The sequence below is a fragment of the Anser cygnoides genome, chromosome 1 (genome assembly GCF_040182565.1).
Source record: "Anser cygnoides isolate HZ-2024a breed goose chromosome 1, Taihu_goose_T2T_genome, whole genome shotgun sequence".
NCBI lineage: Eukaryota > Metazoa > Chordata > Aves > Anseriformes > Anatidae > Anser > Anser cygnoides.
The window spans coordinates 111,923,066-111,939,535 of NC_089873.1; the positions used below are offsets into that span (position 1 = coordinate 111,923,066).

The 16,470-nt window shown below is 41.8% G+C and overlaps 1 protein-coding gene across 3 annotated transcripts; it reads right to left on the reverse strand.

Moving 5' to 3' along the window:
* Positions 1-784: 784 nt before the first annotated feature.
* On the reverse strand, positions 785-10,756 carry CCT8 (chaperonin containing TCP1 subunit 8). Of its 3 annotated transcripts, none has more exons than XM_066977817.1 (16): positions 10,595-10,756; positions 9,004-9,094; positions 8,335-8,414; positions 7,808-7,957; positions 7,355-7,535; positions 6,563-6,624; positions 6,100-6,237; positions 5,464-5,642; positions 4,703-4,769; positions 4,535-4,622; positions 4,316-4,431; positions 3,116-3,187; positions 2,760-2,924; positions 2,216-2,335; positions 1,671-1,769; positions 785-1,013 (listed from the first exon to the last, which is right to left on the reverse strand). In XM_066977817.1, the coding sequence occupies exons 1-15, from the start codon at positions 10,652-10,654 to the stop codon at positions 1,677-1,679; spliced, it is 1,662 nt and encodes a 553-aa protein (XP_066833918.1). In that variant the 5' UTR covers positions 10,655-10,756; the 3' UTR covers positions 785-1,013; positions 1,671-1,676. The 3 variants fall into 3 exon arrangements, with proteins under 3 accessions (XP_066833918.1, XP_066833923.1, XP_066833927.1); XM_066977822.1 differs by having other exon boundaries at positions 1,637-1,769; XM_066977826.1 differs by lacking the exon at positions 1,671-1,769.
* Positions 10,757-16,470: the final 5,714 nt, after the last annotated feature.

A 16,470-nucleotide genomic window follows, 5' to 3' on the forward strand; every position in this document is an offset into this window, starting at 1 on the left:
GGGAGGGATCTTAGAGCAGGGAAAAAGGGTATGAAAGGGGGAGTAACAGAAGAATAAATGGTAAGGACTGACCCAAGGAAGAGATGCCATTCAAAGGGACCTGGACAGGCTGAAGAAGCGTGCCCATGTGAACCTAATGAGGTTGAACACATCCAAGCGCAAGGTGCTGCAGCTGGGTCAGGGCAATCCCAGACACGAGCACAGACTGGGAGGAAATTCTTTACCATGAGGGTGGTGAGGCACTGGCACAGGCTGCCCAGAGAAGCTGTGGATGCCCCGTCCCTGGAGGTGTCAAGGCCAGGCTGAATGGGGCCTTGACCAACCTGATCCACTGGGTGGCATCCCTGCCTATGGCACGGGGGTTGAAACTAGATGAGCTTTAACATCCCTTCCACCCCAAGCCATTCCATGATTCTATGACCTAAGCCTCCCACTCCTCATCCTCTCCACTGAGAGTAGACAGAGGAGTTGGGAATGAAGTGAAGTTGAGCCCAGGAAGAAGAGAGATGGGGTAGGGGAAAGGTGTTTTAGTTTGTTTTTCACCACCCCCCGCATCACATAATTCCCACGACTGTAACTGTAAGTGATGTCCCCACAAGCTTTTTTATCTTTTCTCCCCCTATCTTGTGGAGGAAGGGGGAAGAAGAGAGCAACTGGGTGGGTGGCTAGCAGCCAGCCAAGGTCACCCCACCACACCCACACACTTTCACCCCAACACAGCACATCCCTGCGCATTCACATACTGGGAGTAAACATGTTATACCAAGTCCAAATAAAACGAGAGTTAACATTTTAACAGTAAGTACATTTATTGAAGTGTTCAAAGTTCTTCAAGTGGACAGTTCATAACTTAAAGGGACCAAAACATCATGACAGGCCCCACCCGGAATCTTACAAAACTCAATCATGTAACTTAAGAAGCACAGTTAAATTGTTCAGTCATTTTGGTCTTCATCCCAGTCTTTCTTTCCTGATGGAGGTTTAGGGCCACCTGCTGGTTTTGCCATAATGATCTTGAAGGTGATAGGGAAGCAGAAAAAGATACAGTCAGAATCACTCTTCCCCCAACATCTTATTATAGTCATATGATGCTGACTGACAACGTTCACTAGAATCATGCAGGTTCCCTGCTCTGCACCTAAACCGGTGATTATTATTATACATCTGGTTAATTCACAAATCCTTTTTTTCCCTTGAAAATGGCAGAAACTGAGCCCTGATAGACAAAGGACTTTACCTCGCTTTGCATGCAAATTATGACTTCAGTTAGTCTAAGAAAAAGTGAGTGCTTAAATAAACTAGCCAGTGACTGCTGCACAGGATGCATACAAGAGAAAGCAGAATTATCAGAGCTGTTGTTCTGCACTCCAGCCTAGACATCACACGTTTAAGGCACAAGGTCCACTAATCCTACCTTGTTAGAGGCTCATTTCTGCACTTGTTATAGTGACAAAGTAAAACTAAAACCGACCTCGTGAGTACAATGAAACAAACTGCAGTGAAAGTTTGGTTTTAGGAATAAGATTAACTCGCAGTGGCGAGTAAGAAATGCAGCAATCAGCACAAGACCAGCAGTGTTATGTGCCCTCAAGAAAAATGCAGATCTGCCACACGTGATTGTCATGCATGCACTCACACACTGATACTTCGCTGCTACAGAATCAGCTTACTGCATACTACTTTTCAGGCTCATCTTTCCAGTCATCCTTATCCCAATGTCCTTGTTGTTTAGGAGCTTTTGGACCGCCTGCTGTTTTTGCCATAATAATCTACAGAAATTTTACATGCAAATACACTTTTGCTGGAATTCCACAAAATATATAAAGATTTTTGCCATTAAGATTATAACCCCCATTTTACTTAAGTGGGATTTTCCATGTTAAAAATAAACCAACATACACGAGAAGGTTTTGTTGTGATAAACCTTGCTCCTACAAAAAGTTCCTTTATGGGCATGGGTATCAATTATCCTCGTCATATCTTAAAAAATGAACACTGTAACACTTGTATGGAAGCAGCAATATCACACCTCATATTCCAAAACATGAGCTCCTAAAAAAAACTAATTCCTGATCTTCTTAGTTCTAAACCAACATTCAAACATCAATTTTTATGCTTTGTATTCCCAGACCATCCGCATACTTCGCATTAGTGTTCTAAACCTTGAGTTAAAGCAGAGGTTTCAGTTTTTCACCCAAATTATTTCTATGCTTACCTGATCGACCCGTAGGACAGTTACTGCTGCATTTGTAGCCAGCTTGATACCCCAGGATTTTCCAAGGTATGTGTCTAATATACCAGCTTCCAACATATCCTTCACAGCAGCAGCTTCAGCCTATCAGGCAGGAGGAAATTTATTTATTTATTTTTAAGTTTTCTCAGGCTTCTACCTAACAAGTTATTAGGTTTTTAAGCTTACAACAAAGTACCACTTTTCTGATCTTGTTTTCTCTCTTTACAAGATTTTCATTTCTAATCCATTAGCAGGAAGTCAAAATAAGTAATCACTGAAGATTTGTTCTGTAACATACTAGTTCAGTATCTCTCTCCACCTGCTACGAGGCTGCTATACTATATTCGCTTTAACTGCCTGCTGATGAAAAAAACTTCTGTATTAGAATTCTAATAAAAGTATTCTAGCTCTGTGAAACACAGAGCTTCAATGATTTGAATTTATCTATAAATACTTACTGCAATAGAAGTACTTATAAATATAACCCGGTACTGCTGAGCAGCAAGTAATGTGAGGAACTTCTTACCTCAATATCAAAGCCAACATTTTTGTTGCCTTCTTGATGCACAGCATAAAGTTTGGAAATGACTTCGTTAGCCTTTATGCCAGAGTTTTCTGCCAGTGCCCGAGGAATGGCTTCAAATGCTTCTGCAAACTTCTTGATGGCGTACTGGTCAAGTCCAGGACAAGTCTAAAGCGAAGTTGAAAACCACATAAGCATTTGAAAGAACCAGTAAGATAGGAAGGTACTTTTTTCACGTTTTACTATTCATTTATATGCACTAATATACATACGTATCTTGGTATAAAAGTAGGTGTATCTACATAAATTAAAATATAAGTAATTACATTACATATAAGTAAAAAAAAAAATTGTTGTACCTCTCCATAAGATGTGATCTGCTTGGCTAATTCAATCTCTGTTGCACCGCCTCCAGGAACGAGACGTTTATCCTGCAAACAAACCACACCAAAATGAAGCTTTGCTTAAAATATCATGTTCATTTTTTACTTTTTAGAAGACTTTATCAGTTTAACAGAATTTATTTATTTCTTCCAAATTAGCTTCTTTTGAAAAAAAAAAAAAAGAAAAATCAAATTGAAAATACCTGCATTTTTTTTTTTTTTTGTAAAAGTCACTTCTATTACTCATAAGCCAAGAGTTGAATTTTTTTTATTTTTTGAATCTTTTCTATTAACTGCTAAGTAGTTTGGAGACAACATGAATGAAACTAATCTATTCTGAACTAAGTTTAATGTATCAGCACGTATCACAAGGGTAGTTTTTTTGCTTTAAAAACAATTAAGAACTTTGCATATCCTCTGGCAAACCAGTGTTCACTTAAGAACACCCAGTCTTTTTAACAGACACACAAAGTCTATCTTCAGACAACTTCAGGAGACAAACATAAATGCACAATTTATGGGTGTTTCTGTACTCTGTATCAATGCGCATGTGTTGATATATACAGATAGAAACAGTGGCAAGAGTTTTCTTTTTTGCATGCCAGGTTCCAAGTAAATATTCAAACATTTCCTTTCTCCCTCAAAAACAAAACAACAACAAAAAAACACAGAAAAGCTGATCACAAGAAAAAATGAACTAAGTTTCTCTATTTATGAAATATATCTGTGTTATGTGGAGAAAGTTTCTTGTCACTAATAAACCAGAAAATATGGTTTGCAACCAGTCACTTCCTCTCAATTCCCAGAGAAAAACAAGCCATCTAGCTTTTCTTCCGTGCCTGGTTTTCAAGGAATGTTGAAACGAAAGGCTTACAAAGAGGTCAAAAAGCTGACTGCCATTAGAAAGCAGTACAAACTAATCTATCTTCAAGGACTTGCCTCATTCCTGAAAAACTGAATTCAGTGCATGTTGAGCGCTGTACGTACACTGTGCTCACAAGGACATCTGCAGCCATTTCCCTACACAGCTTCTCCTACGTTATCAGGAACTCTCCAAAACTGGCAATGTAAGCACCTGTTACAGCCCTACAGCAAATGAGCCCAAAGCAAGCAGGGATCTTTCCTCTAACTGGTCCATATCTCAGTTTTGGTAACTGAAATGTTCTGGTTACTTACCCTTGTAAGTACTTTAAAAGTATTTACACCATCATCCACTGCTCTCTCTATATCATCCATCAGATTGTCTGTCGATCCACGAATGAGTATAGTAGAAATAGCACCATCCTCCTTTTCTGTTAAAGAGACAGATGCTCATCAATGAACTAAGTTTTTGGATGTAAAAATATGTGTTTCATACTTGCAGAACAGCGGCATTAGGATTTCTATAGAACATACCATGCTTAAATACAACAACTTGAGTATCTCCAACCTCTGATAAATATACACTGTCGCAGTGACCCATTTCTTCTAGAGTTGGGGGAGTCTGAAAAGAAAAAGAAAGGTCAAGAGATGAATCTGCTCGTCAGTTCCCTCCCATCTGCTCCTCATTTGAGGACTCCGTACCAGTCTGGGTAGGGCTGTTGCACCAACAGTTTTGCAGAGTCTTCTCAGATCCCACTTTGAGTTCAACCTTTAAAAAACAGAAACAGTTTTTCTATTCACAAGTCTCCAGAACAAATGTTAGTATACACAAGTAAGCATTCTCTCCTTAACTTAGTAAGCATTTTGTAACTAAAGCCATCCATCAAAATTTACCGCATCAAATTAAAAAGACTCTATACAATGATTTCTGTAATAATTTTAAAACAAGCAGTCCAAATACATGGAAATTACCAAAGCTGTTCAAATATGCCTTATTTATACACAAAAAGATTGAAGGCCCACAGAAGTGACTGAAGAGTATTAAGAATTAGTTATTCCATCCATCAATGTGATGGTGGTATGTAGGGTAGTATGTAGGCACCTCACCATTGCTAAGGTATCACATGACAACTGCGACCAGGGAGTACCCTTACGGTATAACGAATCTCTGTGGCCACATAATCAACAAATTTCGACAGTTCATTTCAGTTAAGCTGTAAAAGACCCTTATGCCAAAGTAACAGTATCATATACACAAATTACTCCCCAGTTAGTTTCCATATAGAGGTGAAATACTATCAAGAAACACAAGCTATGAAACCACCACTTTGCAGCTCAGGTTTTGATCTACTAGAAAGCCAGTCTGCAATACTCTGTATAATAAGTCATTTGAGAGGCAAGAAACAATACGCCAATTTCATAAACCTGGTAGACCAAATGTTTTATGCTCTTCCAGTACTTACCTGACTAACATAAGATTGTATTTGTTGGCATAATGAAGTGCCATGTCTGCCACTTTGCCACCCGTTACTACTACATTTGCACCACTGTCAGCTATAGCTTTGACTTGCAAATCCATCAGATTCTCTTCTCCCTTACTGAAGTTCATCAGCTCTTCAGCATTCTTTATAAGTACGGTGCCCTAGTAAAACACATACATTTATCAGTTCGGTGTTAGCTACATGCCTAAAAGTTTTTGACAATCCGTTTTTATCTCACAACCCATCTGTAAACCTCAAGTCATCCTATTTGATCATACCACCACCCTTCTCAGGCAATGTCAGTAAAACAAGTTAAAAAAACAAAAAAACAGCAATTCTAGCATTTCTAGAGAATCGTAAGATACAGACATTGTAGCACATAGCTGGTCTTAAAAAAAGTAAAAATAAAAATCACACCCATACCTCCAAAAACCCCGTAAAGCAAAATTAGCTTCAGAAGTTTTCTATGAACTTTTTTAAACTAATGAACTCAATCTTATCAAATATATCTTAATCACCAAGTGTCAAAAATATTTATAGTTAAAGCTAAAAATAAGAGATTAAGAACCACATATAAGCACATATTAGATACATAACTTATTTTAAGCTCCTACATACCTTAGTTTCAGTTATCATACCATCAAAAGGGCAGGAATACACAGCTATTTTTGCATCTTTGACAGAAGTAACATCTCCTTCAGTTTCTTTTTTAAAAACCATGCCATGCAGCACTGATGAAGCAGAGATACCAGCACCCTGGCAGAAAAAAAGATGGAATGGGTGGAAGTTGTATTACTGACCATTTACTGCCAGAAAGCTGCAGTACCCTTTACAAAAAGCAGTCCCTACATCCATCTGAGCCTGGCAACCTTCACTGTCACACCAACAAAAGTCTTAAGCTGATTTAGCAACAAACATTGTCTTACAGGTTCCCATCTTAAGATCAGTTGGTGGTCAAAAGTAAGGTATGTGACGTATGAAAAGGTATGAAAAGGCACTTTCAAAAGTTTAAAGATCTAAAAATTAAACTCCTTTCATTAAACTTTTTAGAAAACAGTAAAGCTAGCTATGCCCAACTTACCACAATCTTGCACACTCTGATATTATCAACGTTGAAATGACCAGAATCAGGAAGAATAGAGACTGTTTGGGAGGAAAATAAAACACTGTATTTTTGTTGCTTAATGAATAAAGTAAAAACTATGACACCATAAATACTGCCTGGAGTGTTTTTTTTTTATAAGTACTAGAATTTTACAGTTTGACTGCCCACTTAGTTTAAGGTAATAATAATCCACTGATAACTTGCACCAAGTAAGTTTCCTTTTCTCTCTAATTTACCGTTTTAAACTGTTTTTAAATGTAATAAACAGAAAGCAACATTAATATAATGTCAGGCCTGAATAAAAGTTCAAACATCCATTTACACATTTGTATTTCAAGAGTGAAGCTTGACCCACAGTATTTCAGAAAGCACTTGAACCAAATGTTAAAGTTTTTTCTTTACAGGGAGAAACCAACAGCTCAATACAACTGCAATCTTGCCTTCACTGTTCTGTAGCTGAGACTAGCAACAACTTTTCTGAAGTGTAACAATCTTCTTAATGACAAAAAAAGTACAGTTTTCTGCTTGAAAGATAAAAGTAGTAACCTATTTCTATAAACATTTAGTAGAAAGCACAGGCTTTTTCTCAGCTACGTCAGTGAAGAGTTCGACATGAGAAAGAAGGCCATACTATTTCAGAGGCTAATCTATTCCACCAATTTAACCTGACAAACTAACCATGCCTTTTTTCTTGTATGAAGATGTTAATCATAAGCAAACCCACTCAGTTTTTTAGATGCATGCACAGAAGTGTTCTTATCCACTTACCGCAGGCCTGAGCAATGAGCTTCGACAAGAAACTTTCGTTGCCATACTGTTTGCTCATTACTGAAGTATGCAACAAAGATGCCACTTCTTCAACATCTCTAAGGTTCTTTGCAGAACAGCACACCAAGTCCGGAAGAATTTCCAGGGCTTTCTTGCACGCTTTTTCATATCCTTCAATCACCTGTGCAGCAAATAACAGACACTTACTATTTTACCTAGGTATGCATTCAAACTGCTTCTACCTCCATTTAAAAGAGACATAAAACATAAACAAATGAAAAAGCTTGCAAGGGAAGCGAGCAATCACAAACAGCAAAGCGTATGTTGTTCTTCTTTGTACACCTCTGACTAAAAATTAATTTGGAAGGAAGCAGACTATTCACAGTTCTACGACCCAGGAACACTAATAGCAATCTGAACTCAAGCTCCATGAACTGCAATAACAGAATTTACCTCTGAGACTGATAATCCCATCCTCAGAAGGTCTTCTGCTAACTCCAGAAGGACCCCAGCAAAAACAAGGACAAAGTTGGTTCCATCTCCAACTTCTTGCTCTTGCATATGGGAAGCCATCACAAGCATTTTTGCGGCCGGATGCTGGACCTGTAGAAAAAGAGTTGCACTTCTTAGTCACTAACATCCCACCTAGACTGCAGCTCCAGGTTTTCCTGTGCATCCAGTATAAGTGCTCTTACTTCAAGTTCTATCTAAAGATACACTGTATGCACAAAGTATGAAAAAGAAAGCAGTACAATTAATTTAATTAGGTAATTTCTGTAATAAGCATGACTATAAATATCTATGGAAAAAAATCACAAAGAACTGAACAGCTCCCCTACAACATAAATCAGACATCTTTCTTCCTGGTTCTGTGCTACTTTTACAGCATGCAAAGGTTTCACTATCACATTCTGCAACATGAGAGAAGCCTGAAATTAAGCCTTCCAGCTGTGTTTTTAACAGCTATTTCACTCACTCACCTCCAGCTCTCTCAAGATAGTAGCAGCATCATTTGTAACAAAAAGCTTCTCCAGATGATTGATAACCATTTTGTTCATTCCTAAGGGTGTGGGGGGGGGATAAAATTATTTATTAGGCAAGGGTTGCTTTGCACAGAAATACTGCTTCCATAGCTTTCGGATTTATCTCACACATCAAAACATTACCGCTGCTTACAACTTAAGAATCTAAAATATTTTTGTGAAATAACACTTAGAAGTGTGTTACATTAAGGAGAACACATTCATTTCTGAATAAGCAGTTTTCTCTTCATAAATATTGATACATAATTTAATTTATCAATCCTAGAGAACACAATTTGTCTTGGTGTATCTGTCAGGACACAGAATGGTTACACTTATGACCACCTACCAAGTTACTGTCTTTCCTTTAATTTTTGTAGGTCTTCCATTTAGCAGTAAGACAGCAAAGAGGACACAGTAACTGTTTGGCAAAAGCAGGTATTTTGTGTATAACTTAAGAACTAACCCAACAAAATCCTGTGAACATTATAGCTACAATGACTGTATCAGGAGGTCTGTAGCAAGTCCAATGTGTCTCCTCAAGAAAGAAACGGATGATACTTGGTCAAGGCCTTCAAACATACCATTTTGATCAACATCACTACAACAGTTTTAGAATTTACTTACCATTTGGTCCATAAGCCGTACGGGTGGTTTGAGCAAGTTCTTTGCATGCTTGGATATTCCTATAGACAGCTTCTTCTAGTCCTGAATAATGCTAAAAAAAATAAAAAAAACGTTCTGATCAGAATTAGGCTTTCTAACACAAAAGAGGATGAACTACTCACTTCTCAGCAAAGAAGCAGTAATCTAACAAGAGCACTGAAGTTCCTGATAGATTTAGTGCTGGTATTTAAAAAAAAAAAAGTTTAAAAGGAAACTAAACTTTAACCAAAGACGAGACAACAACTAGCACGTCCTCCTACTGAACTAGTGAGCTCAACAAGCACAGTAAGTTTCTGAACAGAACATTTTAGAAGAGACTCAGTTTTTAACAGTTTGCACGTCTTAACTGCTCTAAAATATATTAGTGGCATACCAATGGTAGATAAAGAATAACCAATACTAACTTGGTGATGGAGGGGAAGGATGAGGGTTTTTTATGTGCTTCTTTACTCACAAGTCTGTATTCCACCAAATCATTTAACTTAGTTCTACATTCAAACACGTGGTTTGAAAATTCAGAAGCACAATGATTCAGAAAAGATTTGCGTTTGAGAAGCTGATCAGCCAGCTTCCATTTGTAAGGACAGAACCCTCGAAAGGGCCCTACTTAAAAAACAGGTATACCATATTCATACCCTATGATAAGAAAGAGAACGATGCTCTCTAACAATACTTACTCTCTAAATGCAAAACAAGCATCTCAGACCACCAGCTGCCTCCTTGTTTGGGAGAATGTAGCCCTGGACATTCTGGCCTTGACTTTGACTTGATTCTTTTAGATAATCAGCATTTGTGCCATTCTGCTTCCCTACTCTCTCCCCACACTTGAAACAGGCCATTCCTTGTCTACACGGAAGATTTTGAAAGGAACAAAGAGGGCCAAGGGGCTTAACTTCACTTTCCATCAAGCAGCAGCTACCAAATTTTCCTCCCGTCTTCCCTCACAAAAAAAAAAAAAAAAAAAAACTAATTCTTTTCTGCTCCCTCTTTTGCAGAAAGCATCTGCTCATTCGGGAACAGTCCTTGACTACTATCAGGACCCACATTATATTGATGCTATATATGGTAAAACATCATGTTACTTTACAGCCCTGACAAGGATATTTTTCCTACAGGCCCAACAACAAAAAATACTCAAAAATACACATAATAGTACTGCAGGGTCCAGTTTAAGTTCGCTGACCACCACCTACAGAACCTCCCCAGCCAAAACACCTTCCTAAACCCATTTCCAGACACTTAGGTTGGAAATTAGGAGACATTTCTCCTCAGAAGGAGCGGTCAGACATTGGGACGGGTTGCCCGGGGAGGTGGTGGAGTCACCGCCCCGGGGGTGCTCCAGGAGAGGCAGGACGCGGTGCTGCGGACAGGACTTGAAGGGGTTTAGCGGGACTCCCGCCCCGCCATGCCGCCGCTCCGCCCCGCCCTTCCAGAACCTTCCCCGCGCCGCCACGCCGAGCCGCCCCCCTCCCCCTTCCTCCCCCTCCCGCCCCCTCAGCCCCGGTGCCGCCGTTAACGGTCCGCAACGGCTCCCGCCCGGTGCCGCCGCTACCTTGGCGCCCTCCTTGAGCATCTGGGCGAAGCCCGGGGCCTTGGGGACGTGCAGCGCCATGGCCGCTCCGATCGGGACGGGAACCGCTGCAACGGGCACGACGGGAGCGGGGCCAGGCGCAGGCGCATGCGCGATGGGAGGCGGGGAGGGGCCGGGCGAGCTCAGGCCCACTCACGGCGGCGGCGGCGGCTCTGTGAGGGGAGGGGGCAGTGGGACTTGGAACGGGCTGGCGTGTCCTGCATGCGTTGCCTTTATAAATTAAACCAACCGCAGCTGATTCACCTCACTTTTACAATATTTAAAGTCTGTGTTGCGTTCGTAAAGAGGAAAAGAGCCCTATTCGTATTTTTATTAGATACAGTGGAGAGTGTATCCTGGTTCATTGCACTATTTCCAGTTCACCCGTTTGCCGAGGTGTGGTGGTTTTACTCAGGTGGGCAGCCGAGATCCCCCGGAACCATTCTCTCACTCCCCCTCCTCAAATGGAAAGGGGAAGAAAATACAGCGAAGGACTGGGAGATCACTCAACAATTATTATCATGGGCAAAACAGACTCAGCATAGAGAGATTTGCAAAATGTATTGCCTATTGCTAACAAGATACAGAAGTGAGAAACAAGGAGAGCAAACTAAAGACACCCCAGCAGTGCAGGGGAACGGGGAATGGGGGCTGCAGTCAGTCCCTGACACTTCATCTCTACTGCTTCTTCACGGTCACTCCGTGCCCCTGCCCCACGCGGGGTCCCTCCCACGGGATGCCGTCCTTCCCGAACTGAGCCTGCGGGGGCTGCCCACAGGCAGCAGCTCTCCAAGAACTGCTCCCACATGGCTCTGTACCACAGGGTCCATCCCCCAGGAGCAAACTGCTCCAGCACGGGTCCCCCACGGGCGGCAGCTCCCCCCAGACCCCCTGCTCCTGCGTGGGCTCCTCTCCACGGGCTGCAGCTCCGGCCCGGGGCCTGCTCCTGCGGGGGCTCTCCATGGGCCGCAGCCTCCTCCAGGCCACATCCACCTGCTCCACCGGGGGCTCCTCCACGGGCTGCAGCGTGGAGATCTGCTCCGTGTGGGACCCATGGGCTGCAGGGGGACAGCCTGCTCCACCGGGGGCCTCTGCACAGGCCGCAGGGGAACTGCTGCTCAGTGCCTGGAGCCCCTCCTGCCCTCCTGCTGCACTGACCTTGAGGGCTGCAGGGCTGCTTCTCACTCCTCTCTTCCCCAGTTGCTGTTGTGCAGATTTTTTGTTCCCCTTTCTTAAATCTGCTGTCACAGAGGCGCAGACAATATCGCCTACTGGCTCAGCTCTGGCCAGCAGCAGGTCCCTTTGGAGCTGGCTGAAACTGGTCCTTATCTAACATGGGGCCGCTGCTCGATTCTTCTCATAGAAGCCGCCCTGGCAGCCCCCCCCCCAAACCTTGCCACATAAACCCACTACACAAGGGTGCTTCATGTCAGTGGATTTTCCCAGGGAATGTTGTCCATGTTGTAAAGTGATGTGCAGTACTGGAGTGGTGGCTCCTTTAGAATCTTTCACTGTTGAGATCAGCATACAGCCTCCCAGGCATTTCACTGAGCACGTTTAGTGAGGCACATCCCATCATTGCCACTGAGGGCAAAAATTGGTCGTACAGCTTTGCTGACTCCAGTCTTGTCTTTCGCTTGGTACACATCTGACTTGTTCAAAAGAAAAGGAAATGTACTGATAGGAAGGGTGTGTACAGTCAAGTCCTCATTATCCAGAGTAATCCCAGGTAGCGTGTGTGCTACAGGACACACTGAGGAGTACTATGGAAGCTCACCTTGACATCTCTACAAGTAGCTGATGTCCAGACGAGACAGTGGAGCTGCATCTGTATGGAGCTGCTTTAGGTTTGGTAAGTTTTATTAAGTTTGTGCCACACAAAATCAGATGTGCTTTTTCAAGCTGAGAACTTCAAGGCCTTAGAATTAATAACTGCTGCCTTTAGGCCACACAGTATCTGAGCCTGTAACCCAGCAGAGACAGAGCTGTGTCACCTCTGCAGCACAGACAGACCATCTGCAGGTTAATTACATCACTTGATACATGCTGTTTAAGCAACCTCAAGAGAACAAACTTCGTTTAGTTTCACCATCCTGTAATTCTTAAAACTTAGTCACTCTTAACTTGTAACACATCATGGCACAGTAAAAAAAAAAAAAAAAAAAAAAAAAAAAAAAAGTGGTGTTGGAAAGCAAAACTACATAAAGCACCCCATGAATCAGCTTCCAAAAATATGCAGTTTTGCTAGAAGTACTTAAAGGCAGATGCCACTTGAAGCAGTAGAGGGGATCTATTCAGCCCTGACTGTTGTGAGCAAGGGATGTGGGCACTGCAAAAGAAAATGCTCAGGTTTGGCAAAAGGGTCATCACCCCATTTATTGCTCTCTTCCCCTTTCCAGTGTATCTACACCACAGTGCAGCTAGGCAATAAGGAAATGAATGTATTCTTGTTCTGCAGCCAAGATACCAGGAATTGCACTTTATAAAGCAACTTCTGTAAGATATTCTTAGCCCTGGAGTTCAGAGGAGGCGCTTGCTACTAAGTCAATGCAGAAGACTTTTCATAGTTATGAGACTGAAGTCAGGGGCATTATTATCAATAGTTGTATGCATCTAGTTAGAGACATCCATTTTAGGGCACAGAATAAAGATGGTTCAAGTGGTTAGATGGCTGATCAGTAACGACAGGCTGCATTTCAGTTCTCTGTGACTAACACCCTGAATGACCTCAGACAAGTCTCTATTGATTCATCAGCACTTAAAATTTTGTCATTTTTTAACATAAAGTTTACATTCTCCATGCCATCACCTTAGTTTCATTTGCTTAAGTTTTTGACTGAAAGATATTTCATCACTAATTTGTGAGACAGTTGTTTGAGAACCAATTGGAAACCTATCAGGTGGGAAGAAAACTTTTGAAGGAAAGAAGAAAACTTTTAATTATGAGGAACGTACATAAAAGAGGAGATGAATAGCAAGTAGAGGGAAAAAGAAAATAAAAATCACTCCTGGAAAAGACCATACTGATATCAGACAAATAAATACAGTAGCAGCTCAGAAATCGAAAACATTTGAAAGTGAATGATAATCACAAGGGGAAGTCAGGAAACTTTTCTCACAAAGGAACTTGAACTCTGCCATCTGGTAAGGAAAGGGTGTTGTCTTTCCAAATATATTAAAAAATTAAATAAAAGGCATTAAGTTCTATCTATTAAAATATTAGATAAGAAAATAAATCATCAGTAAACTCTAAAAAAAAATCAATCTTGTTTACGTTATCTTGAAAACAAGATTAAACACAAGTTTATACATTAAAAAAACAAACACATCTCTAACACTAATTCAGAAAAGGAGTCTTAGGAAACTTCTAAACTGGAGAAAAGGTTTATAGGTTACTTAAGCAAGTGAAAATACTTGCTCAAAATATAAACTTTTTTTTTCATTCAGTGGAAAATTCTATATATAGAAATGAATTTTCTATTTTAATTCCTCCCTGTAATACTTCCTAAACTTTTCAAAACAAAACAAATAAACAAACAAAAAATTAAAAAAAAAGAGGATTTCCTTTACTTTTCTTTTCCTATATACAATATATATGTGTCACTTCCTGATTTTTTCCTGAACTTACTGTAACAGCTTTAGCAGCATTAGCTATTATCCTAAACAACTCTGCTTAGAAACTTTTTTCTATTATTTACTGGTTTCTTTTTAAGTGTTCTTCAGGAAAAGTTTAGAAAGAATGCCTGCCAGCATAAAAGCAGTTATTACTTTACAGGAAAAACACACTTTCCCCAATGTACAAGACGACAGCTGCTGGTGAGCTGTGACACAAGTTATTAATGATCTTAGAACAGTTATGAATAATCTGTGCACACTCAAGGAGAATCTGGAACCATGTAGGAAAAGCAGCTTCTAAATATTCTCAGGCTCCTAAAGGTTATTTTATGAACACAGTTTTTTTTTTGTTTTGAGTATAAATGTACACAGTAATAGATGCTTCCAGGAAAAAGCTTTGTCACAGCCTATTGACAGGAAAGGAAAGCCTATCTGGTAACAGAATTTCTACCTAGGCAACTTTTCAAATGCATGTAGTCTTGAGATGTAAGTTAGTGATTATTTTATTTTCTGCCTTTTTGTCTGAAAGTTGAGGAGGTTAAGAAAGACAGGACAGAGCTCTGAACTCTCTTTTCATTTCCCTGTTCTGTGTTTTCCCACAGTTTATTTGCTTCTCATGCCAATCTAAGTCAGGGACAAATTTTCAAAGAAAGATCAAGCTGTGCATCACCCTTCTGCAACCAAACCTAAAATACTCATTCTTTACTACACACCAACTCTTTATCCTGCTTATACAGAATGTCTGTGTGGGAGTTGGCTATGAATATAGAAGGACTTATAGAAGTCGCTCTTCCTATTGTAGCAAATCCTGTCGAAATAATGGTGCTAAGTTGGCTGATGATTTAATGCTGATTAAGCGCTGTTAAAAATGCAATCTAACCTTGTTATTTACTGTAAAAGTATAAAATAAATCCTGAATTGCTGCTAAGTTATTTATAATCAGTTCTGCAATAACTGCACTGGTGTGGCCTCCCCTCAAGTACTGTGTGCAATTTTGGGCACCACAATATAAGGACATAAAACTATTAGAGAATGTCTAAAGGAGGGCTACAAAGATGGTGAAGGGTCTGGAGGGCAAGACGCATGAGGAGCAGCTGAGGTCCTTTGGTTTGCTCAGCCCAGAGCAGAGCAGGCCGAGGGGAGGCCTCATGGCGGCCTGCAGCTCCCTCACGAGGGGAGCGGAGGGGCAGGCGCTGAGCTCTGCTCTCTGGGGACAGCGACAGGACCCGAGATATTAGCAAAAAGTTCATCAGAGGACGTTTAGTTTGGATGTAAGTGATCTGAGCAGGTGTGAGGCGAGGCGAGAGGGACTGGTGTGATGCAGCTGTGGGGCCCCTGAGAGCACAGAGGACAAGTCACAGCAGGGGGACTGTCATCAGGGACACCAGCTGGTAGCGTTGCCACACTGTGGCCTTGGCCATCTGTGAGTGTGGCACGCAGCTCCTGCAGGCCATGGTTCGAGTGATTTTCCTTGCGCTGGCTGTGCTGGGCATTGCCCAGAGGCCGTGGTTGGTGGCTGACCACATGGATGTGGATGTGCACGAGCACATGCAGCAGTGTGCAGAGCTGCTGAGACAGGACATGTCTCAGCTGCTGCACGAGGTGGAGGAGAGGAGCCAGGAGCAGAGCGGGGTGGCCCCAGGAGCCCTCTTCTTCACTGCCTTGCAGCAGTGGCAGCTCTGGGCCTTTGCTGGCCTCCTTGTCCTGCTCTTTGGGCTCTGCTGGTGGCTCAGGAAGAGGAGCTGTGAGCTGGGCAGCAGCAGCAAGCCAGGCAGCTCCACAAGTAAGGGGAAGGAGGAGGAGGAAGAAGAGGTCAAAGAATGTAGTGACTCTGATGACACCTGTCATGTAGGCAGAGTTTGGGCTGATCGCCTCCAGTGGCCAGCACCATACATGGCTGACACATGCAAGGTGGTGGAGGAGCTGGTGGATGAGCTTCTTGGTGCCTGCTGAGGGCTCTCCAGGAACACCTTCAAGCCACAGATGCAGCCAGCCATCGGCGTGGGCTGCCTCTACGAAGGTTGGAGTGCCCGGGAGGACAACGTCCTCTGCCACCTGCTCATGCACCTGAGGCCTCCCCCGGGCACACCTTCCGCCCGGAGCTGGGTGCCGCGGGGGAGACGCCAGCGAGGAACTCCTGCCTAGCTAGCAAGCTAGCTAGAACAGCCAACTTGTAGCTATCACACCAATATTTTATTTTATTTTATTTTATTTTATTTTATTTTATTTTATTTTATTTTATT

What these genes read in the sequence shown, in the direction of transcription:
- CCT8 (XM_066977817.1), bottom strand. Translation starts at nt 10,654, where the DNA reads ATGGCGCTGCACGTCCCCAAGGCCCCGGGCTTCGCCCAGATGCTCAAG. An exon ending in TACGGCTTATGGACCAAATG is followed by an intron (nt 8,415 to 9,003) that starts GTAAGTAAATTC and finishes CCACACCCTTAG; the next exon opens with GAATGAACAAAATGGTTATC. An exon ending in AGATCACATCTTATGGAGAG is followed by an intron (nt 2,925 to 3,115) that starts GTACAACAATTT and finishes ACTTCGCTTTAG; the next exon opens with ACTTGTCCTGGACTTGACCA.